Below are 27,143 nucleotides of genomic sequence, written 5' to 3'. Positions count from 1 at the left end.
TTAACTTCTTCCTCTCGGATTATGGGGGGATATGCTCTGGATCAAAACATGTTACTTACGAAAAAGCTCCTGATGGAGCTTTGGAGTAGTCTCTGAAACCTCCTTGATTTGGAAGAGATTTGGGGCAATTCTATTCCCACATAAAATGGGTCATATAATCCACCCACTGACCTGGCTAGACATACCATGCCCATGTAACCAAGGCGAGGTAGTTCGTCTCTGCACTGAATCTGGTTTTCAGTGACAACCTTCATTCTTCCCTCAAACTCTACAGTCATAGAATGCCAAATGTATATACATTGGGGAAAGGGTGGGGAGCCAATACACCTCGGGCCCCTTGCAGAATGGTAGTAGCTAAATATTGAGCCTGCTCACAAATAATGTGCTTTAGCTACTTTCCTTATGACAGAAACTACAGAAGTAACTGAAGACTTACTGTAGATTTATTTCTAGGGAAAAGAGAGTATTGAAAAACACAGAATAAAATTGATTTAAAGCCAAGGCAAATGGAATGAATGGCTTTTTCCAGTTCATAAAATATCTTATAGTCTTTCCATATTCATACTGAGTATGTAAGGGGACAATCCATAATTATCTTAGCAGACTATACTGATGTTTCCATACACTGTAACAGTCCCAACTTGGAATAGTATATAAATTATAGAAAAGATGTCTATAGTGAGATCCAGTACTCAGTTACAACTGCATTTATTTTTTAATTGTAGTTTGCATGAGCTATTTTTTCTCCTAATCTGCAGTTACTAACCCAAATCATAAGTCCAATCATTAAAGAGGAAAAAGTAGCATGTTTCACATGCAAAAAGCCCCCAAATACTAATCTTCCTTTTGGAAACACAAACAGCATATGTTATTGACATATGAAATGCCACTATTAATACATGCAAAACCCCCACACTACTTGATTAAAAATACAGGTAATTAAATCAATAAGTAGGTCATTTCAAGTCTAATCCTTTATCTGCTGTAACCTTTACATAGTATTTCAAAAAGGGTAATGACTTATGACAAAACTCTGTCAAAAGTTCGGAAATACTGAAAAGAAATTTACTGAGGTTTGGAACAAATGTAAAATTTCATAAGATTAGAAAAAAGAAGGTTTAAAATAATTAAAGCATGTGGCTTAGAAAAGTCTGAAACAATAATTAACATCAGCTCTAAGGCTCCTGGTTCACCTACTACTCCATGAATTCCAGATTCCTGATTTCCTGTAGTGGATCTGTACCCTTCTAGAGACATCCACCAGCACCAGATGTCCACCATGCATACGACAGTCATGTAGAGCATCAGTCATGTAGAATAGAGAACCAGCAGTTGGTCTGCTTAAATTCCTGAGCTCTCAACAGTTTCTGAAAAACACACTATCTCTTGTTGTGTTTTTCTGAGTGTTTCCAGGTTCCTCCCTGCAGCCTGGGTTCCTATCCCAGAAGTGAAGAATTCCTCTGGCGCCGAGTTGTAAAGTAGTCTGCAGTGATCGTAATGTGCTGATGCTGTATTGAAGTTGTGGACCCTGGGACATATGCTACCTAGACTATTTGCATGTCATCAGAAGATAGCTCTGACGTATTTCCAAACAATATTTTTACATCATCCTCTGAAAAAATGTTTTGTCAGGACATTTTACGATCAGTTCTCCTCAGGAGCACAAACGCCACTTAAGTCAGCAGGATTTGTATATGTAGATAGGTATCCCAGTATAGATAGGTATCTCAGTTAATTTGCAAATTCTAGGCAATGTGTGTAGTCCTATTTATTTCAAGAAGAGTAAAAATTGGCATAAATAACAACATAATGTTAAATACCTAGTCTCCTTGCTAGAAAGCCTTGCTAAATAATCTTTCATATTACTAGCTAAAGCTTGGGACACACGTTACTTACTGACTTCTCAAACCATTTAAGAGATGGTGTTAACAGGACCCAAAGGGAAAAATCTATCTGTGAATTTCAAGCTGAAATAAATTCTTCTTCATTTACTCAGAAGGATGAAGGAAAAGCCACCATGTGTGATATAAATACGTATTCCTCTTCCCGAAGACATATAACTTCCATTGTCAAAGCTGATGAAATACGAAACAGAGACTATCGAATAAGCAGTGAAAAAAATGTATGTTTTTTCTAGTTTTACTAACCTAGAACAAACCAAATAAAAATAGCAGACTTGGTAGATAAAAGGCATAAAATTTTTAAATTAATACCCTTGCCAAGTATTGTCTGTCATATAATCAACAGTGATTATATTTGTATTGTGTTATCTTTGAAATTTCTGAATAATGATACAGGCTAGTTGTAGAGTAGTTTAATTGAGTTACTTATGTTTAATTGCACCTAGGTATAAAATATCTCTTAAAGCTATATCTGCCTATATGTTACTTTATTTTAATTACTATTAACTCCCATTTATGCCAAATATTTACACAGTAATATGCAATATAAATATACTCTCTGAAAATAGCTCTAAATATAATCTGGAGAACACTAAATCAGAACAGGACACTTGTATGTTTATTTCACAGATGAGGAGTTCTTAGTATTAAAACAAATCCAACTTCCTCTTTTGTCCTTTAATATAGTGGAGATTTGAAATGATACTCGGAACCTACTCAAAACTGTCAGAAGAGAGGCAAGGCCTTTTTGACTCTTGCAGACTTTAAGAAAAATCTGTGTTACTGCTGAAAGTATATCTGGGTTGGGTGCTAAGCACCATCTGCAATATTTTGGCAGCCAAGATTTTACAAAGGGTCAATTAAACTTGCAATAACTAAGTTAGTTAGAAAATTTACCTTGGACTTATGACTGCAGCCCCACGTCCTGTCGTCAAACTAAGAAACACATTTACCTTCAGCGCTCCCTTTTACAAAGTACAATGTAAATAAATAGTCACCTTATAAAAGAAATTGGTGCGTCCAACAGATCCAATTTTTCCTGTGTGGTTCATGAAACAAATGTTTCCTTCAGTAGCACCATAAAACTCACAGATCTTAACAGCACCAAATCTGTCTAAAAATTCTCTCCATACATCATTTCTTACTCCATTTCCAACTGCTAGTCGGACTTTGTGATTTTTTTCTCCTTCCTTCTGTTAAAAAAAGAAAAAAATAATTTAAAATATAGTATACTGATAACTGCATTTGATTGTTGCATATATTGTAGGGAGAATGTACCTTCTTTAAATACATCAAGTATAAACAACAACAACAAAAAAGAAAAACAACAATTAAGAATTAAAGAAAGCTGGCATAGCTCGCCTATGGCTACAATGTAGCAAATTGCAATCAAAAACCTATCACCTTGTTGAACAAGCAAATTATTTCTGAATAATGGCTACATTAATTTATAGAAATGCTTCCATATTTTAAAAGTTGTATCATCTCTGTCTGTTTCCACTCAGAGGAATTAGAAAACCGGGAAGAAAGAGAAAGGCAGGAATTATTTCTGTCAAGGGATTAAAGTCAGCAGAGATTAATAGTTACTTTCTTGTGTCTTCAGACTGATTATAAGAAACAATCAGATTTCACACACTTGCAATATCTGTTCCTTCCCACACATTGCGTATGAGTCATCTTCTGTATTTCTTTCAATATTAAGACTTGCAAGGTTTTGTTCAATGTTACTTGGAATACATTATTTCTTGGTGGTCTTGAGTCTTTACTGTCATCAGCTCCCATGTTTTATTACAAGAAACACAACAGTATGTGTTCATCCAGTTCAGTAAGACTCTCTAATTTTATGAATACATTCCCAAACCTTGCGATTGCATGGAGCACCTTTAAAATACAGTTACATTTAAGCTGAAGTATCAGAAGGCAAAAGATCTAAAATGGTTTTTTGTTTTTCTTTTTTTAATTTCATCTCTTTTAAAATAAGACTCCTTTTTTAATCATTGCAAGTGGCAATACAGAATGCCCTAGAAGTGAGACAGCACAAAATAAATATACCTTTAGAACTGCATAGCACTCTGATACCGCAACACTGTCTGTAATACCTCTATATATGTACACTTATACAAATACCTCTCTATATACACATGCACATATATGCACATTTTCATACTCTTTTTATATATATCTATGTGTATGTGTATACATAGATACACGTCCACTTACATATACTAAAGAAAGCAGCTAGTCCCTGTTTTCTGTTTTTCTATTCTTTTCCCCTCCCAACTCTAATCCAGTATGAATTAGGTATGTCTTTATAGTGAAAATCCATTTTAGCACCTTTAATCTGGCATAAAAGCACAGAAAATTATTTCTGCAAAGAGATCTGATCAGCTGACTGAAACAGGAATCTTCAAATATTTTGGATGTTAAAAACAGTGAAGCTTCTACTGAGTATATAGACAGGAGTCCACCTCGGAGGCTTATGTCTTGGCCAAATTCAATTTTTCATGAGGATTGTGAATTCTCACTTCTGTAACAAAAACTGCAAGCACAGTGAAATTTTAAGTTCCTCCCCTAAATCACAAAGACCGACCAAGTTTTTTTATTTCCTCTTCAAAACCAGTAACTCATAGAAAGATACAAATTTCCTTTATTGAGCTTCAGGGTCTTTCTTCTGGAAATTAAGTCCTCCTGCTGGAATGATTCAGCAAGGAACTCACCTGTTTCACTAGATGCAGATAGCTCTTGGCAGATTACAATCTGAGGCATTATCCCGCTATTTACGTCAAAACTACATCACTCATCAGCCTCCCTCGGTCACTAACCATTCTGTTTTTATAACAACCCAACTCTTCCCTTTTCCCTTCTCCTCTCCTACCTTACTTTAGATGCAAAAGTCATTTCTAAACACACAAGCACATACTTCACTGACTTCATGCTAAATAATTATTAACAAGTACTGTATTACATAGTACAATGAAACTGACCATGGACATAGCCTGGAACAAGGTGTCTAAAAATTGCCCATAGATCTAATTTTTGGAATGGTTTGTTTTTTCAACTTCAGATGCAATATCACAATGCAACAGTGTAGATTTTCATATATCTGAAATAATAAGGTCTGTTACATTACACATTCAAAATCATTCTACTGTCAACGAACAATGAAAGTGTTCCTTTTTTAAGAGAAAGTGTTTCAGTACGATTTTGAACTCTGTCAGGAAAGCTTTTAACTCTTTTTTTTTCCCCCAGAAAATTGTCTACCATCTTTGGAACATTCCACTCAGCTCAACTTAAAACTTTTCAAAGTGGTTTATTGTCCTTACAGTTTCATTGCTAAACTGAAACTAACATGTCAGCAACTGAACTGCAGTTACCCCTTGCCGACGCCACTGAATTATTCAAAGGTACCACCTCTGCTAAGATATGAAAAATAGCACAAGAGATTCTTTCACAGAAATCCTTTGTTCCACAATGAACAGATGAGGCAAATATGTGCGTATATATACACACACTAATTAAGTGGGTCATTCATCAGGCTAGGAACATTCAAAATCTCTAGAGACCAACTTAATAGGCAGGTGAGTTTGCTTTTATTATTTGTACTTTAAGAAAAATAAAAGCATTGATGGCTGTTTGCTGAAAAGACACAAACTAGGATGAACTAGAAAACAATGGCCTATGGTTTTTTCCCAAAAGGACAAATAACAGCATCATTTATAAGTACGGTTACTTCAATTCCGTCAATTCCTCCTGGTATTTTGGCTGGTTTATATCACTACAGCACAAAGTTGTTTCTCTAGTGGAAAAGACACAGAGTAAACCTGACAGGTCAGCATTCTACTGTGCTTGCAATGTTAACACCTATCAAACATACAATGTGTGACTATCTCACTTTAAGAAGTATTCCCTTAAGGCATTCAGCCCTTTTGCAAAAACACAAAGAAGGTGTATGATGTCATCAAGAAGGGATCACAGAAAGCAAAGTTTCTTAAAAGAGGGCAGTAATTCACTTCTTCACAACTAAGGTAAATTTTCTGTTAAACTGCATTGCTGCAACTGCCGTATTTGTGATGTAGTCAGCTCCGCCACAGTTGTACCCACCCGTTGATACAAGATACCCCAAAGAGCACTGCAAGGCTTTCTGGGGAAAAGGCATACAAACTGTCATGCATTTAGCAGTCTTTCAACTGTGAGAATGGAAACTATATGTAATTTAATCTCCCAGCAGGTTTAATAAGTATGAAGAGAATGATTATAAAAAGGGAAACTTTAAACAGTGATAATTCACATTAGTTTTACATGTGAGCAAATTCATATAGCTATTTTTTACATATTGTTACCTAAACTTTTCTATAACTAATATATGACATTAATTCATGTTAGCTTTATGTGTAATTAACTTTCAATGGAAAGTGAACCACAGTAAATAAAATGGAGTTAGCCATTTTAACATCTTTCTCATGACTCGATCTATGTATTCATCATCTGTATTATTGTCCACATCACAGCCAGATCCCAACTTCAGGGCAGGCATGTTGGTATCCATGGGCACTGTGGCCAAAAACTTACATGGTAACTAAAATGCAATACATAAGAGAAGGAAAGAAAAAGGGATGATAATTCCAACAAATTCCAGAAACATGGTTGAGTGATGCACACTTAGGGTATCCTAATGTATGAAAATGGAAATAAATTAAATATGCAGGAAAACTTATGCTTTAAACAGATTATGGCACCAAACAGTCATGCTTTGAATTTCTGCCATATTCAGACAGCATTTCATCAGCTAGCTTCCCTTAGAGTAGAGTAGATAGAATTATAGGAGTAGGAGGAATTCCAAGGAGTCACCTAGTACACATCTCTTCTGGGAGATAGGCTCTGCTATCCCTGTGCCATTCTTGACACTTGAACTAGCTGTGGCACATCAGCCAGTTACCGTACAACACTTGATATGCAGCAATTGTCTGCATGCATATTCTTAGCCTGCTGCAACAGCATAGTACCTAGTTAACACTTCCTTCACTAAAAGCCATATTTCCTCACAATATCTCATTTACGAAGGACTCAGTGCCTTACCCTGGTCAACTATCACAAATAAGTTCAAGTAATGTGCGCCCTGTGATAATTTGCTCATGCTTTGTGTTTCTGAATGTGATTAATAGTTCTCAACAGATAATTAGGAAGACAGATTTTAGAATAGTAGGTTGTTAGAACATCTTTCCAAAGTTTTTAAAAATGTCTATTTATTTATTTTCCTGCACTGTGATTTTCTTTTCTTACAGAGTGATTCTGAAATAAAACGGGGATTCAGTCCATATGCACTTATTTCTAATAGTAAAGGTGAAACATTTTTTTCAATGCCTTTTTGAAGCATTAATAAGCAAGAACTGTTCTTACCTTACACCTGGACTTTTCTTCAGTTCATTCTGCTAAGATCTTTGAACTTTATATCAAATATCTGCATACATCATAAATCAGTTTCTGACACACTATTTCTCCATTTTGAATGCTTGTTTCATTTGTATAGTAATTAATTGACAAGTCAAGATCTGCCTTATTACATTAAACACCACATACCTGGGATTTTTCATCTCCCAGTCTTTCCTCCTTAAGAGTTCTTTGTAAACTATGTGGACTACCTACATGATTAAGTTGTTGACAGAAGAAATGCCTTTTAAAGTGCCATCAACAGTGTATTAATTGGTGCAGGAAGGATTCATGACTGCAGCTATATAAAAATGTACTTAGCAGTTGCTTTAAAAGAATACAAGAAAAGAGGTTAGTTGTCCTACTTTTACCATTTCTGCAGCAGGAAAAGACAAATGGAGAGAAGCAAAGGTAACTTCAAGCAAAGGAGGCGTAAAATGTTTCCTGTATTATGGCCTTGATGAAACTAAAAGCAATCTCAGGGCCTGAGATATGCAAACATCTGTTAAATATAAAATATGATGGACAGACCACGTATGGTTTACATTCATGTATTTACAAGGAACGCGTATAACAACACATTCACCAGTTCTCTATTGACACATTAGCCCTGAAAAAAGGGGCATCAGGTAGTTAGTAGACAGAATATAAGATGAGAGATATCCTACTGCCATTATGATGACAGATGTAATAAATTCTTCAAGATGCATGCTTACATTCAGTTTTCAGTAATGCCTAATGATAAATTGTGACTAGATTTTTTGAGTAAAATACATGCCCAAAGTTAAAAATACAAGTAAAAGAAAACAGGAAGGGTACTGAAGAGAGGCACCATAAGAAAGAAACAGGAATTCAAGGAACAGGACACATCCTTCCAGTTCTGGAATTGGTTGTTTGCTACTTAGTATAGCTCACTCTCACCATGCTTTCATTAATCAATCTCCTGATAATCTAACAGGACTAGATTCTAACAGGAGTTTTCTTCCTTTAGCTCTTCTAATGTTTTCTTTAGCTGTACTTCTATTTCCTCAGAAAATATCTACCAATAAAAGAAGTCATTTTTATCTGTGTTCCACCCAGTAATACGAAGTAGATAGTTGTATTTTTGGTGATTGCCCCAGTAGCCCACAAGTCAAAACAAATTGTGAATACACAAAACTTACCGAAGGTCAATTCAGAGCATTAAAGCATGCACAGATTATTTCTTGCTCTCCACATTGCAGACAGTATTCTGTGAGCAATATAAAGCTTCCCTTTGTATGATTGTGATTTCTAGGCTTCACTATCAGGACATTTTCTGCATGACTCCACTAGCTTAACCCAAAAGATGAGTATCTAGGAAAAGAAGCTGGAAGGAAGGAAATTGGTCAAGTTATATGACCTCTTAAAGACACAGAAAAGTCTTGAGCCACCATGCTAGAACTAGACATCTCAACTAGCCTTCAGTGCTGTTTTGGGGTATGGAAAATCAATGCTTCCTAAGGTCAAAGGAACTCTACAAACATTACAGAAGACTTTTTCAGGAAGAAAACCTGAAAACCTTAATAGTGGGAAGAACGAGAAAACAGACATCGTGTGGATCATCGTGTGGATGGAGTCCAAGAGAGATATGTCAGGACATTTAAATATCAGAAGGCAGTAGCCAAAATGGATTATAATCTGCTTTTAAACACACTTTTTAAAAATAATACTGTTGTTGTAGTCATGGCAGTTTAAAGTACAGACAAAGTTTGTTGTGATAAACAGTGTATTTTTTATTAGATCAGCTGATACTGTCTGGAGGGGAAAAATACAAGCTTCCAAATCCCAGGTCCATCTCTAAGCTTCATTTCAGATGTGCTGAAGAAGTTCTTAGTCTAAAAATCCTATTTTCTCAAACTGCATGTACAAACAGTGTTCAATCCTTCTTTTAGGCACTGTTAATACTGTAGTAAATCGGTAACAACTTGGATTAAGAATGATGTCTGCTTACGACATAGGCAAGTGGTCGCAGATTTCTTTAAAAAAAACATAGGTTATTAGAAGAATAAAAAATTGCAAATTCCCCAGTAAATAAAATTGTAATGACATATAGGGATTATTCAGAGACTTCAAATGGAAGGTACAGATGTGGTTATCCGTAACCGTGACACATTACATGTTTGGGGTATTTAATAAAATATTTATGCTGAAAACCTGAAAGGGGCTTGACAAATTTCCACTCCACATTTTAGTGATAAGAGAAAGAACAATTTCCAGTACTGAACATAAACTGAGCTAAACTTTAACAGGGAATAAAATGTGATGCCAAGTAAAACCTGAATTGTAGAGAAGTGCCTGCTGACTCATTTTTCCTTCCTTACCCAACTACCAAATTGCCTTCCTTCAAAGAAACCCGTTTCTAGGTGCGAGAAAGTGCTATCCAACATAAACCCCATTCTTACACCCCTTCCCACAACACTTAAGTCAACAGCAGGGAAATAAGTGTTCTTTCTGTTTGCTTGTCCCAGCAGCATCAACTTCCTTGTTTTCTCCTTCTAAATTACTATTGTTCTAACACAGAAGAGTTTTAATAAAATAAATCCTTAAGCATCTTTTCTAAAGTCACTTCAGAGAGCTTAATCCCATCCAAAGAAACCTTGGCCAAACACTGGATCTAGTAGAGAGATTGGCTTGCTTCAGCTTAACAAAACAAAGTCTGAAAGCTGATATACATGGTCTTATACACTTGAGGTAACCCCAAGGAAATAGGAAATGTTACTGATGCCAAAGGACAATATTGGCTCAATACCAAATGGACATAAAACAGGACAGATATTGAAAGAAAATTTCTAAGCAATGATATAATTAATTGTGAAATAGACTTCAAATACAAGCAGACGTGAACTCTGGTTTTAATAGAGAGCTTACCAAGTTCATGCAAGGTATCATAAATCATACAATTAATGTCATAACGTATGACAGCTTACGAGAGTAGAAGACAGCACACTGATTTCTAGCCTCTGTCTGTAAACTACTACAGGATTCAGGTCTCCTTTACAGAAAAGCAGGAAAGAGATGCTGCATTACCATTCCTATCTTTCCAAAAACTTCAGGACACAATGTATTATTTAAATAGCTCATTACTTCAAATTTGAAATAAATCTGCAAGTGCATTAGGAAGATTTTGTATACACTTTAAATGTTAAATTTTAAATGTGCTGCAACCCTCTAAGCCAAATATTTCCACAGATTAGTAGAGAAGTATTTCCAAGGCCTTTGCTTAGAGAGGAAATAGGGAGCTATGCTATGCTATACTTCTGAAATTTTGTAGATCACTATAAACAGAGACTTTGAGAAATGTCAGCCAGCAAGACCAAGTTATTAATTTGTTGAATATTCTCTTTCACTGGAGTAGTCGTGCTAATATCTTAGAGCAGGATCCATTTTGTAGCTACTGACGGCTACTAACCGACAATGCTGGCTCTTGTACTTTCACTATGATCAAAAGACTGAAGAAGAAGAGCTTGGAAAAGAGCAGCATGAGGATTACTCACTTATTTAGGAGCCCAGCATTCATAGATAAAATGTTACATAATGCAAGGTCTTTGCACTCCTATTTAAGGAAAAAAGACAACTTCCTTTTCTAACAAATGTTCTTTCCAGACAACAGGATACTAAACCAAACTGGATGCAGAACAGGTTTCAGAAAAATTCTACTGCAAAAGAGTCTTCAAGAGCTGTTGCAGATGTGAGTGGGAGGCAGAAAGATCAAACAAGACAAAACTAATAAGGAAAGCTAAGCCAAGAGTCTATATGCTACCACAGAGACTTATCAAAAGTTCTGTTCAAAGTCTAAGAAATAAGAGGCCACTCTATGGCCTGCAACTATATAGAAATATACCATTTATTTCAAGTTTAGTGTTAAAGAAACAACTGAAACACTTAAGATAATTGCTATGGTTTTACTCTATGTTCATTAGAAGGGCTTTATACTACTGTAACCTTGAGAACACTGCCCACATAGTATCTTCATAGAGCTTTAAAGCTTCTATTAGCCACATCTTTCTCATGCTGCTAGTATATATAGTACTTCTAAGTTAATGAAACTTAAAGAGGGATAACAACTTAGCAAATTATTTTACCTATTTGAAAAATAATAATGCATTGGACAACATATTTAAAATCCTTCCACTTATTTGTGTGAACATGTTTCTCTTCCAGTTTTAACATGACAAATACTTACATAAATTAATAAATAGAATAATTATATAATTAATGAATAGTTAATGATGGTATAAATATAGTATATAGTATATAGTATATAAATAGTTAATGATGGTATAAAAAACTTTATTTGCAAAATTTAAAACTCCTTTAATTTTATGATGACTTGGTAAGGATTTAAAAATGACGGAGTTTGTTTTAGAAAATGAAGTATATTAATCTATCATTCTTGCTTTAAGATACTGAACAGGATAAAATGGGTAAAACAAAATGCCATGCTCTAACTGTACAGTTAAAGGACAGAAAAGGGGAACAATTAATATCTGAGGCTGCAAACACAGCAAAAGTTGGGATGTGTTGAGAGAAGGGATATGACTTTGGGGAAATCATGTTAGCCCAGAATGAAGAAAAGTCACAATTTATAAAAGCTAGGCCCTTCATATGTTTTCATTTTCCTTATGGTCTTTAACTTGATTTTTTGTTATGCTGTAACTTTTTGTTTATTTTATTTTAAGGTTTAAAAAACAAACAAAAAAAATTTTAAAAAAACCCACCAAAAAAAAAAAGAAGCAGAGAGAGAAAGATATCACTATTCTGGTTTCATATCCCAGCCAGCGGTGGATAGTGCCGTAGGATCTATGACCCACCGCTACATTACTTAAAACATACTTCTGAAAATCTTCAGGAGAAAAAAAAATCCAATGTCTTATGAACACTGACCTTCTCCATTCTTTGGTCAGCAACTTGAGATATTGATGCAAATTGTTATTCTGCTGGAAAACAAGACTGATTTGCATTCTCTTCGAATTATGAGAACACTGCTTAAGGAGGAGGTTATTCTGGAAAATCATAAAATGAGGACTTGGATTAGAAAAGAATTTTCAGATTAATTAATTTGAATTATTGGCACCATTTCCTAAGAGATGAGTCATTTTAGTAAAATTCACTGAAAAGAAATAAACCACTGATTATTTTTTTGAAATCACAAAATGAAATTATGATAGAGGCAAAGGGAGAATGTTCAAAGATGTAACAGTTACATTGCATCCAACTTTGTACATTTTTACAAATCTCTTCGTGTTCTCCTAAACATCTTGTTAAATTAAAAGAGGATACAGTTCTTTTTGCTTAATGTTATACAGGTACTTGGAAGCCGTTATTTATTTTTATTTAGTATTCAAAATAAAAGCTGTTTATGATCATAAGTAACTGTGTAAAGTCTTTTATTAAAATTCTTAACCACGTAAGGTAATACATGATGTAACATTTAGGATTTATTATTGAAACACAATAAGACAACCTGCAGCTCATAAATGGATAGAAGTTGCCAGCATTAGCAAGATGAATTTTAGTTTATACCGGACTATGAATGTTTGTTTTGTATTCATTTTGACACATTTACCACAAGCATTTGAGGATAGAAAGTAGATAGTTGGGTTTGCTATGCAACAGGTTATATCTGTTCCGTCTGTATTATTTTATACATCTTGAATTAATTCCAACGAATTTTAAGCATTTAGCTTAGCCTAAACATCTTGGGCTCTCTCTTTCATCTGTGGGTAGATACAGAAACACACCAGAAAAAAGCCAGATCAAGAGTTAATTCAGTTAACCTGAGTCAGCTATACTTGGTAATTACAACAGGTTCAGCACACTTTGTGCTTGATACCATGTAGATAGACCATCACACCACTGACTGCCAAGGGCTAACACAGTTTCAGAGAGGAACGTCACTTTAACAAAACTAGCTTTGTTGTCTGGAAGAGCTTTCTAATCGGAACAAAAAGCATTCTTCCTTTGAGCTGCTAACCCAGGCCAAACCCCTTCCAAATTTTAAAATATGGTTTAGATGGTCTCAAAACACACACATTCCACAAGCCAAAACAGTGCTATAACATGACCTACAAAACTTGAGACCTCTGATATACTTATGTGCCAAGAAACAAAGTTCTGAAAATTCTGAAAAGACACTGAACAGTAGTCCTGGTTTTCTGAACTGACATTGTGAAACTCTGTGAAATAGTATTTTTTCACCAAATGATACCGAATCAGTTTTCAGTCTTGAAATCTCTTCTTTTAATACTTTAACATCTTCCTGATTCAAGCCATTTGGTTTTTTTACAGTCTACAGATCACCAAATATTTGAAGAACCTCACATAAAAAGAAGAGTGGAGGGACAGGGTCAGTACAGTTTTATTTCCCTTTTAACATAACCACATTAAGAACAATAAAAGTACATATCACTTAGAGATGAATAGCTATCATTTTGGTTCCACTTACCACTGGCTGGCTGCAAAGGTAACGGCAAAGTTCTCCAATGTACTGGATGACAGTTACATTGTACTTTTTGCAGTCACTCCAAAACTGACTGGCTGAGAACTTCTTTTTTAACACACAGGTTGCACCTTTATGGAAACAGTAGAAAAGGAAATGAAGCATTTTCTCTATATGGCAGCTTAGCTAGCTATGTTCACTATTTCTACAAAACAGAACATAAGAGGAACTAAGAGCAGCCTCATTCAGAGAACTATATGGTATTTAAGCTGTTTTATTAGAAGATGTGTGTTCAAATCCAGTAGACAAAGAAGGGAGATGAACCCAGTCTCCTCCTTAGCGAGACCGGAAACGGATAGATAAGAGGTTAAAAGCAAGAAGACAGCTTCTCTTTGTTGGTGTTGTAACATTATTCAAAAGAGTTTTACTGAAAATATCCAGAAAAGTCAGTCTGAACTAGCAAATCATTTGGGTATCACTAAAACCTCATTTTTCAACAAAGAAAGTAGTCATCAATGCAGATTCAGACAGAATTAATCCATAATCCAATGATCTTTCCCTTGCTCTGACTTGTCCTTTATGCTTCAGGAAGCAGGAAATATTTGCCGTCAAGTTCCAAATAAATCTTTTATAAGAGAGTCATTGAGACACCTACATGGTCTCAGTAAAGTATGTGTTTTATTGTCCATGCCAAAACAGTCCAGAAATTAAATGGAAAAAAAGTTATATATCATCTAATGATATATGACAAAGCTGAATGTTCACTATAAATGTATTTGTCAGTCTTTTTAAGTTCACCAAAATACATTTTAGTTCTATTCCACTGTACAATGCTTAGTCTGCTGTACATATATTAATGAGCTATACACACTGCCAAAATATTACATACGTCCTTAAATTCCTTTTTGCCTAAATATAAAAGAAAGCAAAATCATTTGAGACACAAATGACTACAACTAATTCTTCTCCAGTACCGCAAAGAGAGCTTGTAAGAGATCCTTCACTATTACAACACCCTCACATCCCCAAAATACAGAAATATAAAGCTATTACGAAAAGACTATTCATTTGATTTCAACAAAGCATTAGTTTCCCTAATGGCAGTGAACTTAAGTGTGTTTTATACATTTTTATAATAATTAATTCTCTATTAACGACGCAATTAAATGAAATGAGCCCTACCCAATTCAATGCATCCACCGATGCCAAGAAGAGATGCTGCACTGTGATAAAGAGGCAGAGTAATATAAATTATGTCTTCTGCAGTAGCACCAAAAGCCCACAATCCAGCAGCTCCTTTAAGAACCTGCATGTGACTGATGACTGCAGCCTTTGGAAGACCTGTAATGAAAACATAAAACCATGCATAAAGCTTCTCTTAAAGAGAACTCAATTTATTTTTTTTCCTGTGTAAGGTCTCTAAAATCATAAAAGAATCAATTCTTTCTTCCGTAACCAAATTTTCAGCCATCTGTTTAGACGGCCATTAATAGACAACTGGCTGTTAATACAGTATTGCATGTTTGTTCTGTACACATAAAGTGTGTAACCTCGTCTGTTAGTTATTTAATCTGATGTGAAGTCAATTGAAATAGGTGGAAACATGAAAAAACTCCATGGTTAGCACGCTATCAAATTATATAGAACCAACAAAGGGCCAGAAGCATTTACTGTACATATGGACCTCCTTTAACATAAAGAGGCATCACACTAGATCTCTTTCAGGCAAGAGTCATAGAGACTGTAATGTAATTAAGAAAGGTATGGGATCTACAGGAAGTAGATCCTGTAATGGCTGTGTACATTTAAGTCTACCTATTTGGTTTAGAATGCTATCAAGACTATGTAGAATTAAAAAAAAAAAATCCAGCAAAAAGTCCACTCCAGTTAGGTTCTTCTTAATGAGTTTCTTCAGGTTCAGCCCAGAAATTCTGTTTAGCAACACACAGACTCACATGCAAGAGCTTCTTGGGCTACTACTCTGGTACACATTATTTTGAGTTGGGAATGTGTTCTTGCTTCATACGTTCTCACATACACACACAAATTTCAGGTTGAGTCCTGACGAGGAACAGTGAGAACTGTTAAAAATTTCAAAAAATTTAATGGTTCAGAAAGTTTTCTCACCTATTCTAGCAAAGCTACCATTCATTTGAAGACTTAACTAAAGCTGTTCACTGGAAGTGTAATCTATGGAGATTCTAGCTACACTTCAAAGCTATTCCAAAACCCATCACACTAAAGAGAAAAGGCAATAAGCCTAAATTGCCAATGAACCACTTAGAGCAAGAAGTGCTCTACAGAGTCTTGAGTTTTTTCCTTCTGCCTTTACAGACAGCTGACTACAGAACATGCAAGATAACTTCTTTCTTTTAACTAAGTTTACCAGTTATTGATTTTAGGAGCAACATTATGCTCTTGCTTTATCAAAAAGTGTGAAAATGCTCAGTTACTTTAGATTAGAGTTAGTTATTTCACACTCTTCAGACTAAACAGACCTTTCTCTTTTAGTCACATGGTACGTGAAAGAAATCCAATGTAAATTAATGTAATACATACAAGCATTCAAAAATATTTTAAATTCTACATAACTGAAATTTGAGACATAGATATTCTGAATGCAGCTATAAGAACAAAATCCTTCTACCTAGAGAATTCTATAATATTTTTTAGCTAAAACTCCTTACTTTTAACCAGCAAGCTCAACCATATTTATATTAGTAGTATTACAAACATACCTGACCTCTTGACAATATTTATACCTTTCTAATTTTTTAATTCTAGACTGACATTTTTATTTCCTAATTTTTCCCTAGAACCTGAAGCAAATAAATTAAATAATTATTTGTATGAGGGAATGAAGCCGTAAAACACATCTTCATTTTAAATCTTCTTGTGACTAAAACTGTTGTGTTCAGCTGAATGAGAATGCCAATCTGCTTATCCTAACAACATCATGCTGCTTTTCATGTCAGTGATCAGTTTTTTTAGTCTTAGCTTCTTAGCTGCTGGAGCACTGGTAATAAATTCAGCCATCTGTTTCTAAACTAAAAGGCTAGTAACTTAATCCTATTTTCTGCCTCTACAGTGACCTGCATAGAACATGACTTAATGAAGAAAAAACAAATGTCTATTTGTTTGTGAAGATTGTTTTTTAAAGTTCTAGATACAATGTTAGCTATATTAGCTAGGCAGTGGTACGTGATCACAAAATAATATTTATTATAATTGTAAACCCACTGAAAAAGCAAAACGTTTTATAAACAGCTGCGAAGTAGTAAGAGGTAAAGCTTCTCATAATATTTGCACAATGTGGCAGGAAAAAACAGAAGAGAAGCCCATAAACCACTGACATATATATAAACAGTCACTGACAGGAAATATACTTATTTTCTACCATAATGCTTCTAGATAAGAAATATGATAATCTACTATGAAAAGATGAACCAAAAGATTAGCGTTTCAGAAAATTAAGTTTCTAGATGAAAGCTGAAGGATAACATAGACTCTTTAGCAGACCTGTACCTGTTGTTCCTGAAGTAAATATATATAAAACAGATGACTTGAGGTTGTTGGCAGAGCGTCGATTAACTGGAACAGGGTCTTCAGATGCAGCCTCTATTTTGTCTAAAAGGGTATGCACACTTGGAAAAGTGGAGTCTCTGGTCATTATCCAAACACTAACATCTTTTTGGAGGTTAGGAAGAATTTCTTCTAGTGTCCCAAGCAAATCTTAAAAATTAACATAGAATAATGTTACATTATGTCTTCAGAAAACCAGTGAATAAAGTATTTTTCCTCTGAAAGTTTTACTTTTTGTAACAGAAAGAGGATGAAAGTCATCGCCATGGACATAAACAAATTCAATAAAATAATGATGAACTAGAATGAAAATTCGCTGAAAACAGGGTATAATGTGGTAAAAATACTGCTGACCCCACAAGGTCTAATTGTCAGCTAGCCCTCAAGGCAAAATGGTGAGCACTGATTACTAGCTGCTGCTTTCCACCTCATTTTGGACAACCCTCGGTCATTGCTAAGACCAGAATGAAGTGTAGTTAAGTTTCAACTTCAAATAAATCATGAAGAAATCTGTTGAAGATGCAAACCAAATATATACATAGGTGGTAATGACAGTGCAGGTTTCCCTGGACGCCCTCAAAAGCAATCTCTCATGGAGCAGTATTTTTTTCAAAAGCACACAAGTGACTAATTTAAAAACAAACACACAGACAAAAAACTATCACATATGTAGGTACCTGAATTTCACAAAATAGAAATATGATACAGGCCCGTGCCTTATTCAGACACTGCCAAAGAACCATATGGCTATTTATGTAGTGCTTTGAGTGTTTTAGATACCTTAATGAATCTGATTTTAGGTACATCAGACAATTTTATTTTCTTATAATCACATGTTCATTCACTGAAAGCCTGTTCCTTGTATTGGCTTTTACCTGAATATAAATACAAACTCACTTTTATAAAATAAAAACAGCAGCATAAATAAGATGTATTTTGTTGGCTTACCAGGAAAGAAACCATGAGAGAGAGTCCCAGATTAAACAAAAAGAAAAAATATAAATAGAGGCCAATCCTTAAGCAATACATTTGGTATTTATGTTTATATCTCTAAGCATTTTTACAATCTGGCACTTTCTCAGAACACTGCACAGGCATTAAAGTACTAATCCAGGAAAATTCTCAAGAATAGGAATAATATTGTTTTCAATAGAACTATTCATATACTTAAAAACTTATTTACACTCAAGTGCTTTGCTGGATCTCAGCCTATGTAATTAATCTTGCAAATATCCCTGTGGGTATAAATTTATGTTATTATTTAAATTTTTATAGTTGAATAAACAACCGAAGTTGATATGACTCACCCAGAACCTCATAATGAGGTATTGCCAGAGACAGCATTTGAAATCCTGATGTCAACTCCAAGCTCATTTCACAATTATTAAATATGGATACCACTAATAGAATCCCCTTGCATAAATTTTACACAAAAATAACTGAAGACTTTTAGATTTTTAATCTTTCAGAAAACTACTTTCCTAATGATGAATTGCTGTATATAGCTCAATGAATGACCTACTAATCTCTATTACTATAACAGAGATATAGCCTACTGTTGCCAACAAAACATACGTCTTACAAACCTAAAGCCTACAGAGTACAAGTTCTATATATTTTATGAATGTTTAACAAATAGATCTGATGGAGTGTGACATTAAAATTTTTGTGTTCTAACTTCCTTGCACCACAGAATGATTTCGGGAAGGAATCACCCAAATAATTACGAAAATCTAAAAGACAGATAGCCTTTTGTTTGAATCATTGGAGAACAGTTCCCTTCCACTATACATAGCAATAGAATGAAAAAAATGTGAATAAAAAATAATGTTAACAATAGCATTAACTGGAGGAAACCTGATGCACTGAAAGTCAAGGTTCATTGGCATATTAATTCTGTTTTGCTGTTGTATTCTAAAATTAGGGTATATTTTTCAAGTAATAAATATGAAAATACGACCGCATTATTTCTAATGAAAACCAGCTATTAATAAACCAAGTGTGAAAGCATAACTATATACTTACTACCTTCTAATACTGATTTTTGTCTTCCTACTAGGCATATATATACATATATGTCTCCTAAATATACTGATGATAGATTGTGTAGGTACAAGTTAGGTTGAGAACCTAGCAAAAGAAACACAGGTGTTAGAAGTGGCTGGAGCTCCATTTCTGTTCTCAAAAATACTAAAAGAATATAGCATTCTCTGTCATTCTTTATTGGTGCACTAGCTCAAACTACAGTGCCAGCAAAGATGTTAAGGATCGTTAATTGTTAAGGATCATTAAGAAGTAAACATTTGAACCAGACTCACCTGTGCATCCTGTGTAGTGTCCTTACCAGATAACAAACATGATGTACAAATGTTGAGAAAAACTGCCCAATGAAAGTCATCATGCAAAATTATCCTGTGTAACTAAAGTGTAATCGTAAATGAAATTTCACCTATTGTTTAATTGAAAACTATCCTCTTGCAGAAGGCCTGGCAAAAAAAACCCTCAGTGAGTGTCACCCTTTTTAAATACTGCAGATACCAAAGGGATCATTATGGCATTTGCTTATTTTCCATAGATAAATTCATTCCTTCTTGCATTTCCTTAAATTGTTTTGTTTTCTACATTTTTGAAAGTGATGAAGATGAAGCTGTATTACCTACCAACTCTTAACTTCTCTACAGAAGACATTTTTGTTTAGGACTGCATGACATGAAGAAATTCACAAATATTTCTAATTTTTTAGTATTCAGAAGTTCTAGATAAGATGTGCACCAAGTTCTTTGTGTATTCGAGTAACATGAAGTGCAAGACTCTCAAAAAGAAGAGGACTTACCCCTTCTTCTTCTTTTTCCCTCTCTTCTTTCCTTCCTCCAAAGGAAGAAAGATGGCAACTATTAATTTCAACTCTACAGACACAATCATTTAAGATTCAAGAATGACAGGAGGGCATAGTTCCCTTTTAGTAGACTGAAACATATTTAGTCTAAATAATTAAGATCAATCTTCAAATTATACACACTGCTTATTGTTTCTCTAAACACCCATAAAACCTATGGTTTTTGTTGTTGCACAGAGGCTATCTATTCTACTGTTGGTTACAGTAGAATTTTTCTTCTGTGCTCAGGAATCTAGTACTTGGAACAATATGTGAAGAGCTTGTAAATATATGTTATCTTGAAAGAAATTTCTAGTTAGATAGCAGACACAGCAGAAACAATAAGTGATTTCCTGAATAAGAAAGGGTAATTTAAAACAGCTGTATTCAGAGTGCCAGAAACTGAAAATTACTTCTGGAACACACAGGAGCATGGGGTGTTTGAAGATAACTCTCAGTTGTACTAACATATTTCCAAAGAATACTTCTGATGATAGTCAACTAGTGTTTTGTTCCATGAACAAAGACCTTCTGTGCCAGATGTTGTGTAGGGCTCATTGGTCTTTACGTATCATCTTGTCCATGTGTCAGGAAGAAACAGCCCTCTTGGAGACACTACAGTTTGATTATTTCTGGAGGTACCTGGTATGTGTACTTTACCATATAGGAAAGCAATTATAGTAAAGCAATTTAGCTACATAAGCTTGTGGTTTCTCTCAACTACTTGTTTGCTTTTTACACTACGAAAGTATATTCAGGTTTTGGTTTATTTGTTTTGGAAGAAATGACTGCTTATCTAAAGCTTGGCAATGTAGTCAGCAGTTCTGTGTGCGTTGTTTACATAGTTTGTATATGAATATTCACCATTTGCTAACTATTTGGCTTCTACTGGGGAAAAAAAAATTGTAATTGGTCAAGATGAATATGCTTCTCCACTTTTTTTGCTTTTTTTTTCCTCTCTTGCTTTTAATGCATTTCATTATTCAACACAAAGTTTGTGAAACTGTTATATCAAATTCACATGAGTACATAACTCAGTTACATCTTTTGAGAAAGCAAGGAAATTATGTTTTGGTTTTGAACTACTGTCCTACGCTTCAAGTTGCACAAAAGGTTTTTTATGTTACTTTCTAGCAAAGAAACAATGCAGCCTGTTGGCAAGGACACAGTCCTACACTGATGAAAGGAATACAACAGATTATGAGATCAACTTGTACTGAACAGAAAGTTACTCAGAAACAAAACTGTATGAAATGGTTGTTACGTAACTTTGATGTGTACCCTGGTCGATATGCTCAGGAAGCTATGGCAAGTCCAAACTCTTCCCCACTCTGGCCTCAGAAAATAATTGTTACTTGTACTTGATCCCCCAAGTGACTCCTTACACTTAGCACTTATTCTCACTAAGCAATAATAACAGAAATAAAAGTCAGTTATGGCTCAGGATCAGTGTTGGTATCTTGAGATACCACTGAAGGCAGTAAAGGTAGTAAAATAGAAAGCGTCTTGGGAATCACAGTTGGCACTGTTTTCCACCCAAAGGCCATCTGGGACAGAGACACAAAAGGAAGTGATCAAAGAGATATGGTGTCTAACAGAGCAGATAAGAGTGCCTTCTGCAGGTCTTCTACGGTTTCCTTGTCCTAAATGTTTAGATCTAAACAGCTTTTTTTTCCACATAGTTAAGAAAAGATTGTTTTGATAAAATCCATTTTTTTTTCCACTCAGTAACTAACATAGGAGAGATTATACTGCTACTTGTATATAATACCATATAATACCAATAATTCACAAATACCAAAAAAGACTTTGTTTGTCTTTCTCCAGGATGCAGACACACTTCTATCTGAACTTTACTCCTGCCAGCGTAAACCCTGGTTCTGAGCTCAGATGGCAAGAAGTTCAGAATACACTCAGCAGCAGCAGAAAGCACTGCTGGTGCCTCAAGAGTAAAGAATCCTTGCCAGGAAAATGCTATACTTACACAGCTGGGAGATGTAATTCTGTACAGAATTGCAGAATCACAGAATGGCTGTGGTTGGAAAGGACCTCTGGAGGTCATCTTGGTCCAATACTCCTGCTCAAGCAGGCCCACATAGAGCAGGGTGCCCACATGTGTCCATGCAACATGTACACTCCCCGAGTAGCCTTTGCTATCAGGACTGATGTAAACCAATATCACGGAGTTTAGTAACACAATCCTTTCACAGCTGAATCCTTGCATCAGAAGTCATGATGGCAATCTGGGATGTACTACTAAGAGCTGAACACTTCTGAGTAGCAACACACTATAAATGCAATGGCAAATTCCATTTGTACCTTTCTGGTGGGTCACTAGATTGCAGGTGTTGTTCAATAGTATTGCTGTCACACAAGTACTGTCCAAAAGATAAAATATAATCCCTTGTTCAAGCAAGACTCCAATGAATTGAAATACTCCCTAGAAAGGACACAGTGCCTTAAAAGGTGCCTTCATTTTAAGCAGTATCTTACTTTTCTGTTTAACCAGTAGTTTCAAAAATAAGGGTGGCATAATCTGGTAACACATGTAGTAAGGACAAATACCTTTTAAACAGGTCAGATTGCTGTTAGAGTAAGCTAATCTTGGCAATCTTATAGAGAGAAGAGCATACAGCTGCTTTTTTCCTCCTTTACAAGTTCCTCGTTTACTTACATGTTAGTTAACTGCCATTTTATTAAAAATGCAGTTTTAAACTCCAACTTTTGAATCTCTTTCAAAAAACATTCCCCAGAATGGGAGTGGTGGTAGACAGTGTTTCTGGGAATGGAAGTGTGAGAATGTTACATAACAAATTAACACAAGAGCTAAACGCTCTGGGAAGGCAGCAGACAAATGAAAGTAGCTAAAGCAAAAACTCTCTCTCTGTCGCAAAGGCAAGTGAAAATACTGGAAAGAAACACAAAGTCTAAGTATTGGCAAATCAGAGAATCTATATTTGCCTTACAGCCTGCAGTTGGATGAGAGGGAAAAAACCAAGTTACTAGACTGTGCTAAATTAATTAAAACAACATTGCTGTCATAGAAAAAATTCAACCTTTTAGAGATACCTGTTTCATACAAGAAACCAACAGGAGGGAGAAATTTTGAAGTTTTTATAACATATCTGAGGCTTAAGAATAAAACATTCAATTGCAGAGAGTTCGTAGAATACATAAGTCAAAACCAAACCCCCAAAACTTAAGTACTATTGGAAGACTCCCATCTAAAGTTAGAAAAAGCAATCAAAATATCAGAGAATTGTCAGACCAGAAGAAAGTCTGACTGCAAGTGCTGAAGGAAAGACAAAATTATACTAATTGGACAGGGTTACCAAACCACAACCTCTGAAAAATATGCAGGCACAAAACAAAACTGAAGAGTACAAATTCCACAGATGAGAGTGATCTTGCAAGAGGCAGCATGAAAGACTGAACAAGGCGTGGAAGAAAATGCAACCACAAATAGTACCCAGCCTATTTGGATAGAGGTATCACACTTCTAAAAAATAAAAGCATTTTGGAAAAATGACAAGATGTACCAAAAGAAGCTGCAAGATGCAACCATCTCACGCAGAGGAAGGTTACACCACCATTCTGAGCAGGGAAGATTCAGCAATGAACAATTATTTGTGGGAATTGTTCCAGATATCAGCAGAAGGTGGAAGGTTCCCTTTAGCAGAAATGAAACCTTAATATTAAATGGATTTGAATACAGGTTCCTAATTTAATGTGCCATTACAGACAAGAATTTCAAGAGTAAATTTGCTCTTGCTGAGCACAGTTAATGGTCAAATTGTTAAGGGGATGATTTCTGCTGTGCTGCAGTATATGAACAAAGATTGAAGGTCATCCAAAATATCGAAAAGATCATTTTGTAACTGTTACAAGAAACAGAATTGCTAAGTCAAGCCTATATTTGTTTGTGGAGGATGAAAAACCTACATATTTTTGAAAATTAGAATTTCCATTATCCAGAAATAATACCATTATGTACTAATCTCTGAATAAAAAAACAATCTTAGTTGCCAAACATGATGCATGACTATGACAATGATACATATTGGACCACAGGTTGATTGGTTTTAGTGTGAATATTTTGAAAAAAACCCAACTATGTCCAAGGTATGCACAATCCTGTGGAAAATGGTGTCACAAGAGCAAAACACACAAGAAAGTTCAAGTCATGCCTACCGATAAGGAAGAATCCCTTGAAACACACACTAACACTGGACAAAAAGATGTTTAACAGACCTCTGAGGATTATCTAACTGACTGTAACCTCAGTGTTAAATGCTGCCCTGCAATTTTTATAAACATTAGGGGGAAATTATTATGTATAATAATTATGTATAATATGTTTTTGTTTCAAGAGTGGTATGAGTTAGTCCTCACAGTCACTGAATGGTATACGAACCTTCAGTTGCAAAACCTGGACTCCTTTGGAGAGGCTCCTTTTCCATATGACATGGCCAATTACAAGGACATTAACAGAACCTCAACTTCTTTCACAGATACAGATAAAAAAGAGCCTCTAAGTCCCGGAGAAGAATACTGTGAAGCCTTGCAGGCTCAAGGGACTGACAAACTTAATGCAGAGACTAAAACCCATGAATGAAGTAAGAAGACCAACGCATAAAAGACCAGCTCAGATACCAATTTGTTGGTATCTCTGTTGTATTACCCGTCTGTACGCAGCTCTCCTTTTGCGAGCTGAGGCAGACTCCCAGACCAAGTTATTTCAACACAGTCGCTTTTACTATCAGCTGCTAGTAACAAATTGAAAGTGGAGAAAGACGGACCCCGTTCCTGTGTTGCAAATGCTTTTTTCATTCCTTAATTAACCTTTCATTTTAATAAAGAATACTCTTAGATAGAAGTTTTGATCCAAAGTTCTCCTTCACCAGAGTCCATGAGCAAGAATTTCCTGAACATTTACTCCATTCCTCAATCCATATACTCAAAAGCATATATTCATCAGAGGGTGTTAAATGAGATTTTTTTAAATTAAGTAAGGAAAAAGGCAAAATGTCAGTTCAGAAGCATTGTTATCCTGTGTTTTGGGATTATATTTAAATTGGCTTTTGTTTCATTAGCTTGTTTTAATTACCAAGCATTATTAAACAAGCATACCATATACAACCAGAATGACAAAATTTGTAATTAAAAAATATGCAAGGGAAAAATCTTAAATGTATTTTTGAAAGCACAAATTTGCAACAGCAGAGAACAGATGGAAGGAAATTCCACCGTTTAGGTGTCATGGATGCAAAACCCCACAGCCTGTGAAATAGAAATAAGGCAGAGTAGACTTGAAATAATAATTTTAGAGAGGCAGGACAACATTAATATTTAATATTTTGAAATATCCTCCTCCAACCAAATGTCAAGGTTCTGTGTGATCTTTTAACGTTGCAGGTTCTTGATCATAAATGCTGAGGCAAGTTTAGGTTTTGGACCTGTCTTCAACTTACACACCTCTGTAATTGAAGCCAAATTTGAATATACAATGCACAATATGCCTACATGAAGATTTTAAATTGTTTTGAAGCACTTAATAAAAATGTAATACTTTGGAAACTTACACAACACTCACTGTTACCTCCTATTCAAACACAGCAATTTCTTCTACAATCCAACGCCAACAGTAAGTTGGTTATTACAAATCAACCTCCTATGTGCTACACCTGAAACAAAAAACCTCTCAATTTTAGTCCCTGGAAGACTATCATACCTCTGCGAACAGTTGTACAGCAGAGGTTGTACAGTCTGAGCTTAGACCTTCTAGTTTGATCCCTAGAAAGATGGGGAGATAGTACAGGAGAAGAAAGTACGTGACTTAAATAACATTAAAATTGACCATTTAAAAAGGAATGGGAAATTATTCTTAATAGATCATTTTAATATTTTCTGAGACACATTAAGCAACTACTGAAGCGATTAGATGTTTGGAACAGGCTGTACTTAGATATTGCAAACTTTCCTGCAATGCACATTTTTTAAAAAAAAGGTTAAATGGATGTCCCCAAAGCATGGATATACTTGGTTCTGCCTGAGGGGCTAAAGCTTTATGATCTCTTGAAGCCCCTTCTAGCCCTAGGTTTCTTTCATTCTGTGAACATCTGGAAATCAGCTTTTCAATAAAGCAGCTGCAGAGACATACACCAAGGAGATGTGACATTAAAAGCTTTGGATGTACGAATCAGGCGTATACTCTACCTGCTCCCACAACCAGTATCTTGGGCTCACAGCTACTGACACAGTGCAGGAGAGATCTGGAGCGGACATTGAAGTTGAGGAAAGCCACCACGCAGCCCAGCTTGGCCAGTCCGAACCACACGTGGATGAAGTCTGGCTCGTTGCCCATCAGCAAGGCCACCGTGTCACCCTTCTTCAGCACCCCATGGCGCAGGAAGACCTGCGCTACTCTGTTACTCCTCCTGTCCACATCCCGGTAGGTGTGCACCTTCCCTTCGTAGATGAGGAACGGCTTGTGGGGCTGCTTCTCAGCCAGCTTCACAAACTGGTCCAGGACGGTGACAATCCTCCCTTGCAGCCGGTACATCTCCACTCTCAGCCCATACATCAATACTTTCAGCAGGTATCTCAGGTCAGCCCAGAAGTAGGGGAAGAGGAGTTTCTGGAGGAGGTGCAAGGAGACAATCCCGGCAGCAGTGCCCGGCACCCAGGAGGGCAGCATCGGGAATGGAAAAGGGTCGCCCCAGCCACTCATTTCCCTAGAGCCAGGCCGCTTGACACACGGAGTCGGGACGCGGGGAGCAGCCAGGCAGGGTGCGGAGTCTGAGGAGAAAGCCGGTAAGGGCTGAGGCTCTTCCCGACCTCTCCTCCTCCAGAGAGGTGCGCCGCCGCCCTGGGAAGCCTGCACCAACTCCCGGTCAGG

The 27,143-nt window shown here is 35.8% G+C and overlaps 1 protein-coding gene across 1 annotated transcript; it reads right to left on the bottom strand.

Annotated features, from left to right (window-relative positions):
* Window positions 1-2,899: 2,899 nt before the first annotated feature.
* On the bottom strand, window positions 2,900-26,975 carry LOC104069488 (long-chain fatty acid transport protein 6-like; the record flags this gene model as incomplete). The annotated part of the gene is made up of 5 exons (XM_009579452.1): window positions 26,462-26,975; window positions 17,314-17,520; window positions 14,971-15,129; window positions 13,795-13,919; window positions 2,900-3,094 (listed from the first exon to the last, which is right to left on the bottom strand). Coding segments are annotated over exons 1-5 (1,200 nt in total), but the record flags the coding sequence as incomplete, so codon positions are not given.
* Between the last annotated feature and the right edge of the window lie 168 nt (window positions 26,976-27,143).

Source organism: Fulmarus glacialis, unplaced genomic scaffold (assembly GCF_000690835.1).
Source record: "Fulmarus glacialis isolate BGI_N327 unplaced genomic scaffold, ASM69083v1 Scaffold37326, whole genome shotgun sequence".
Taxonomy (NCBI): Eukaryota; Metazoa; Chordata; class Aves; order Procellariiformes; family Procellariidae; genus Fulmarus; species Fulmarus glacialis.
This window is presented reverse-complemented; position numbering and strand designations above follow the sequence as displayed.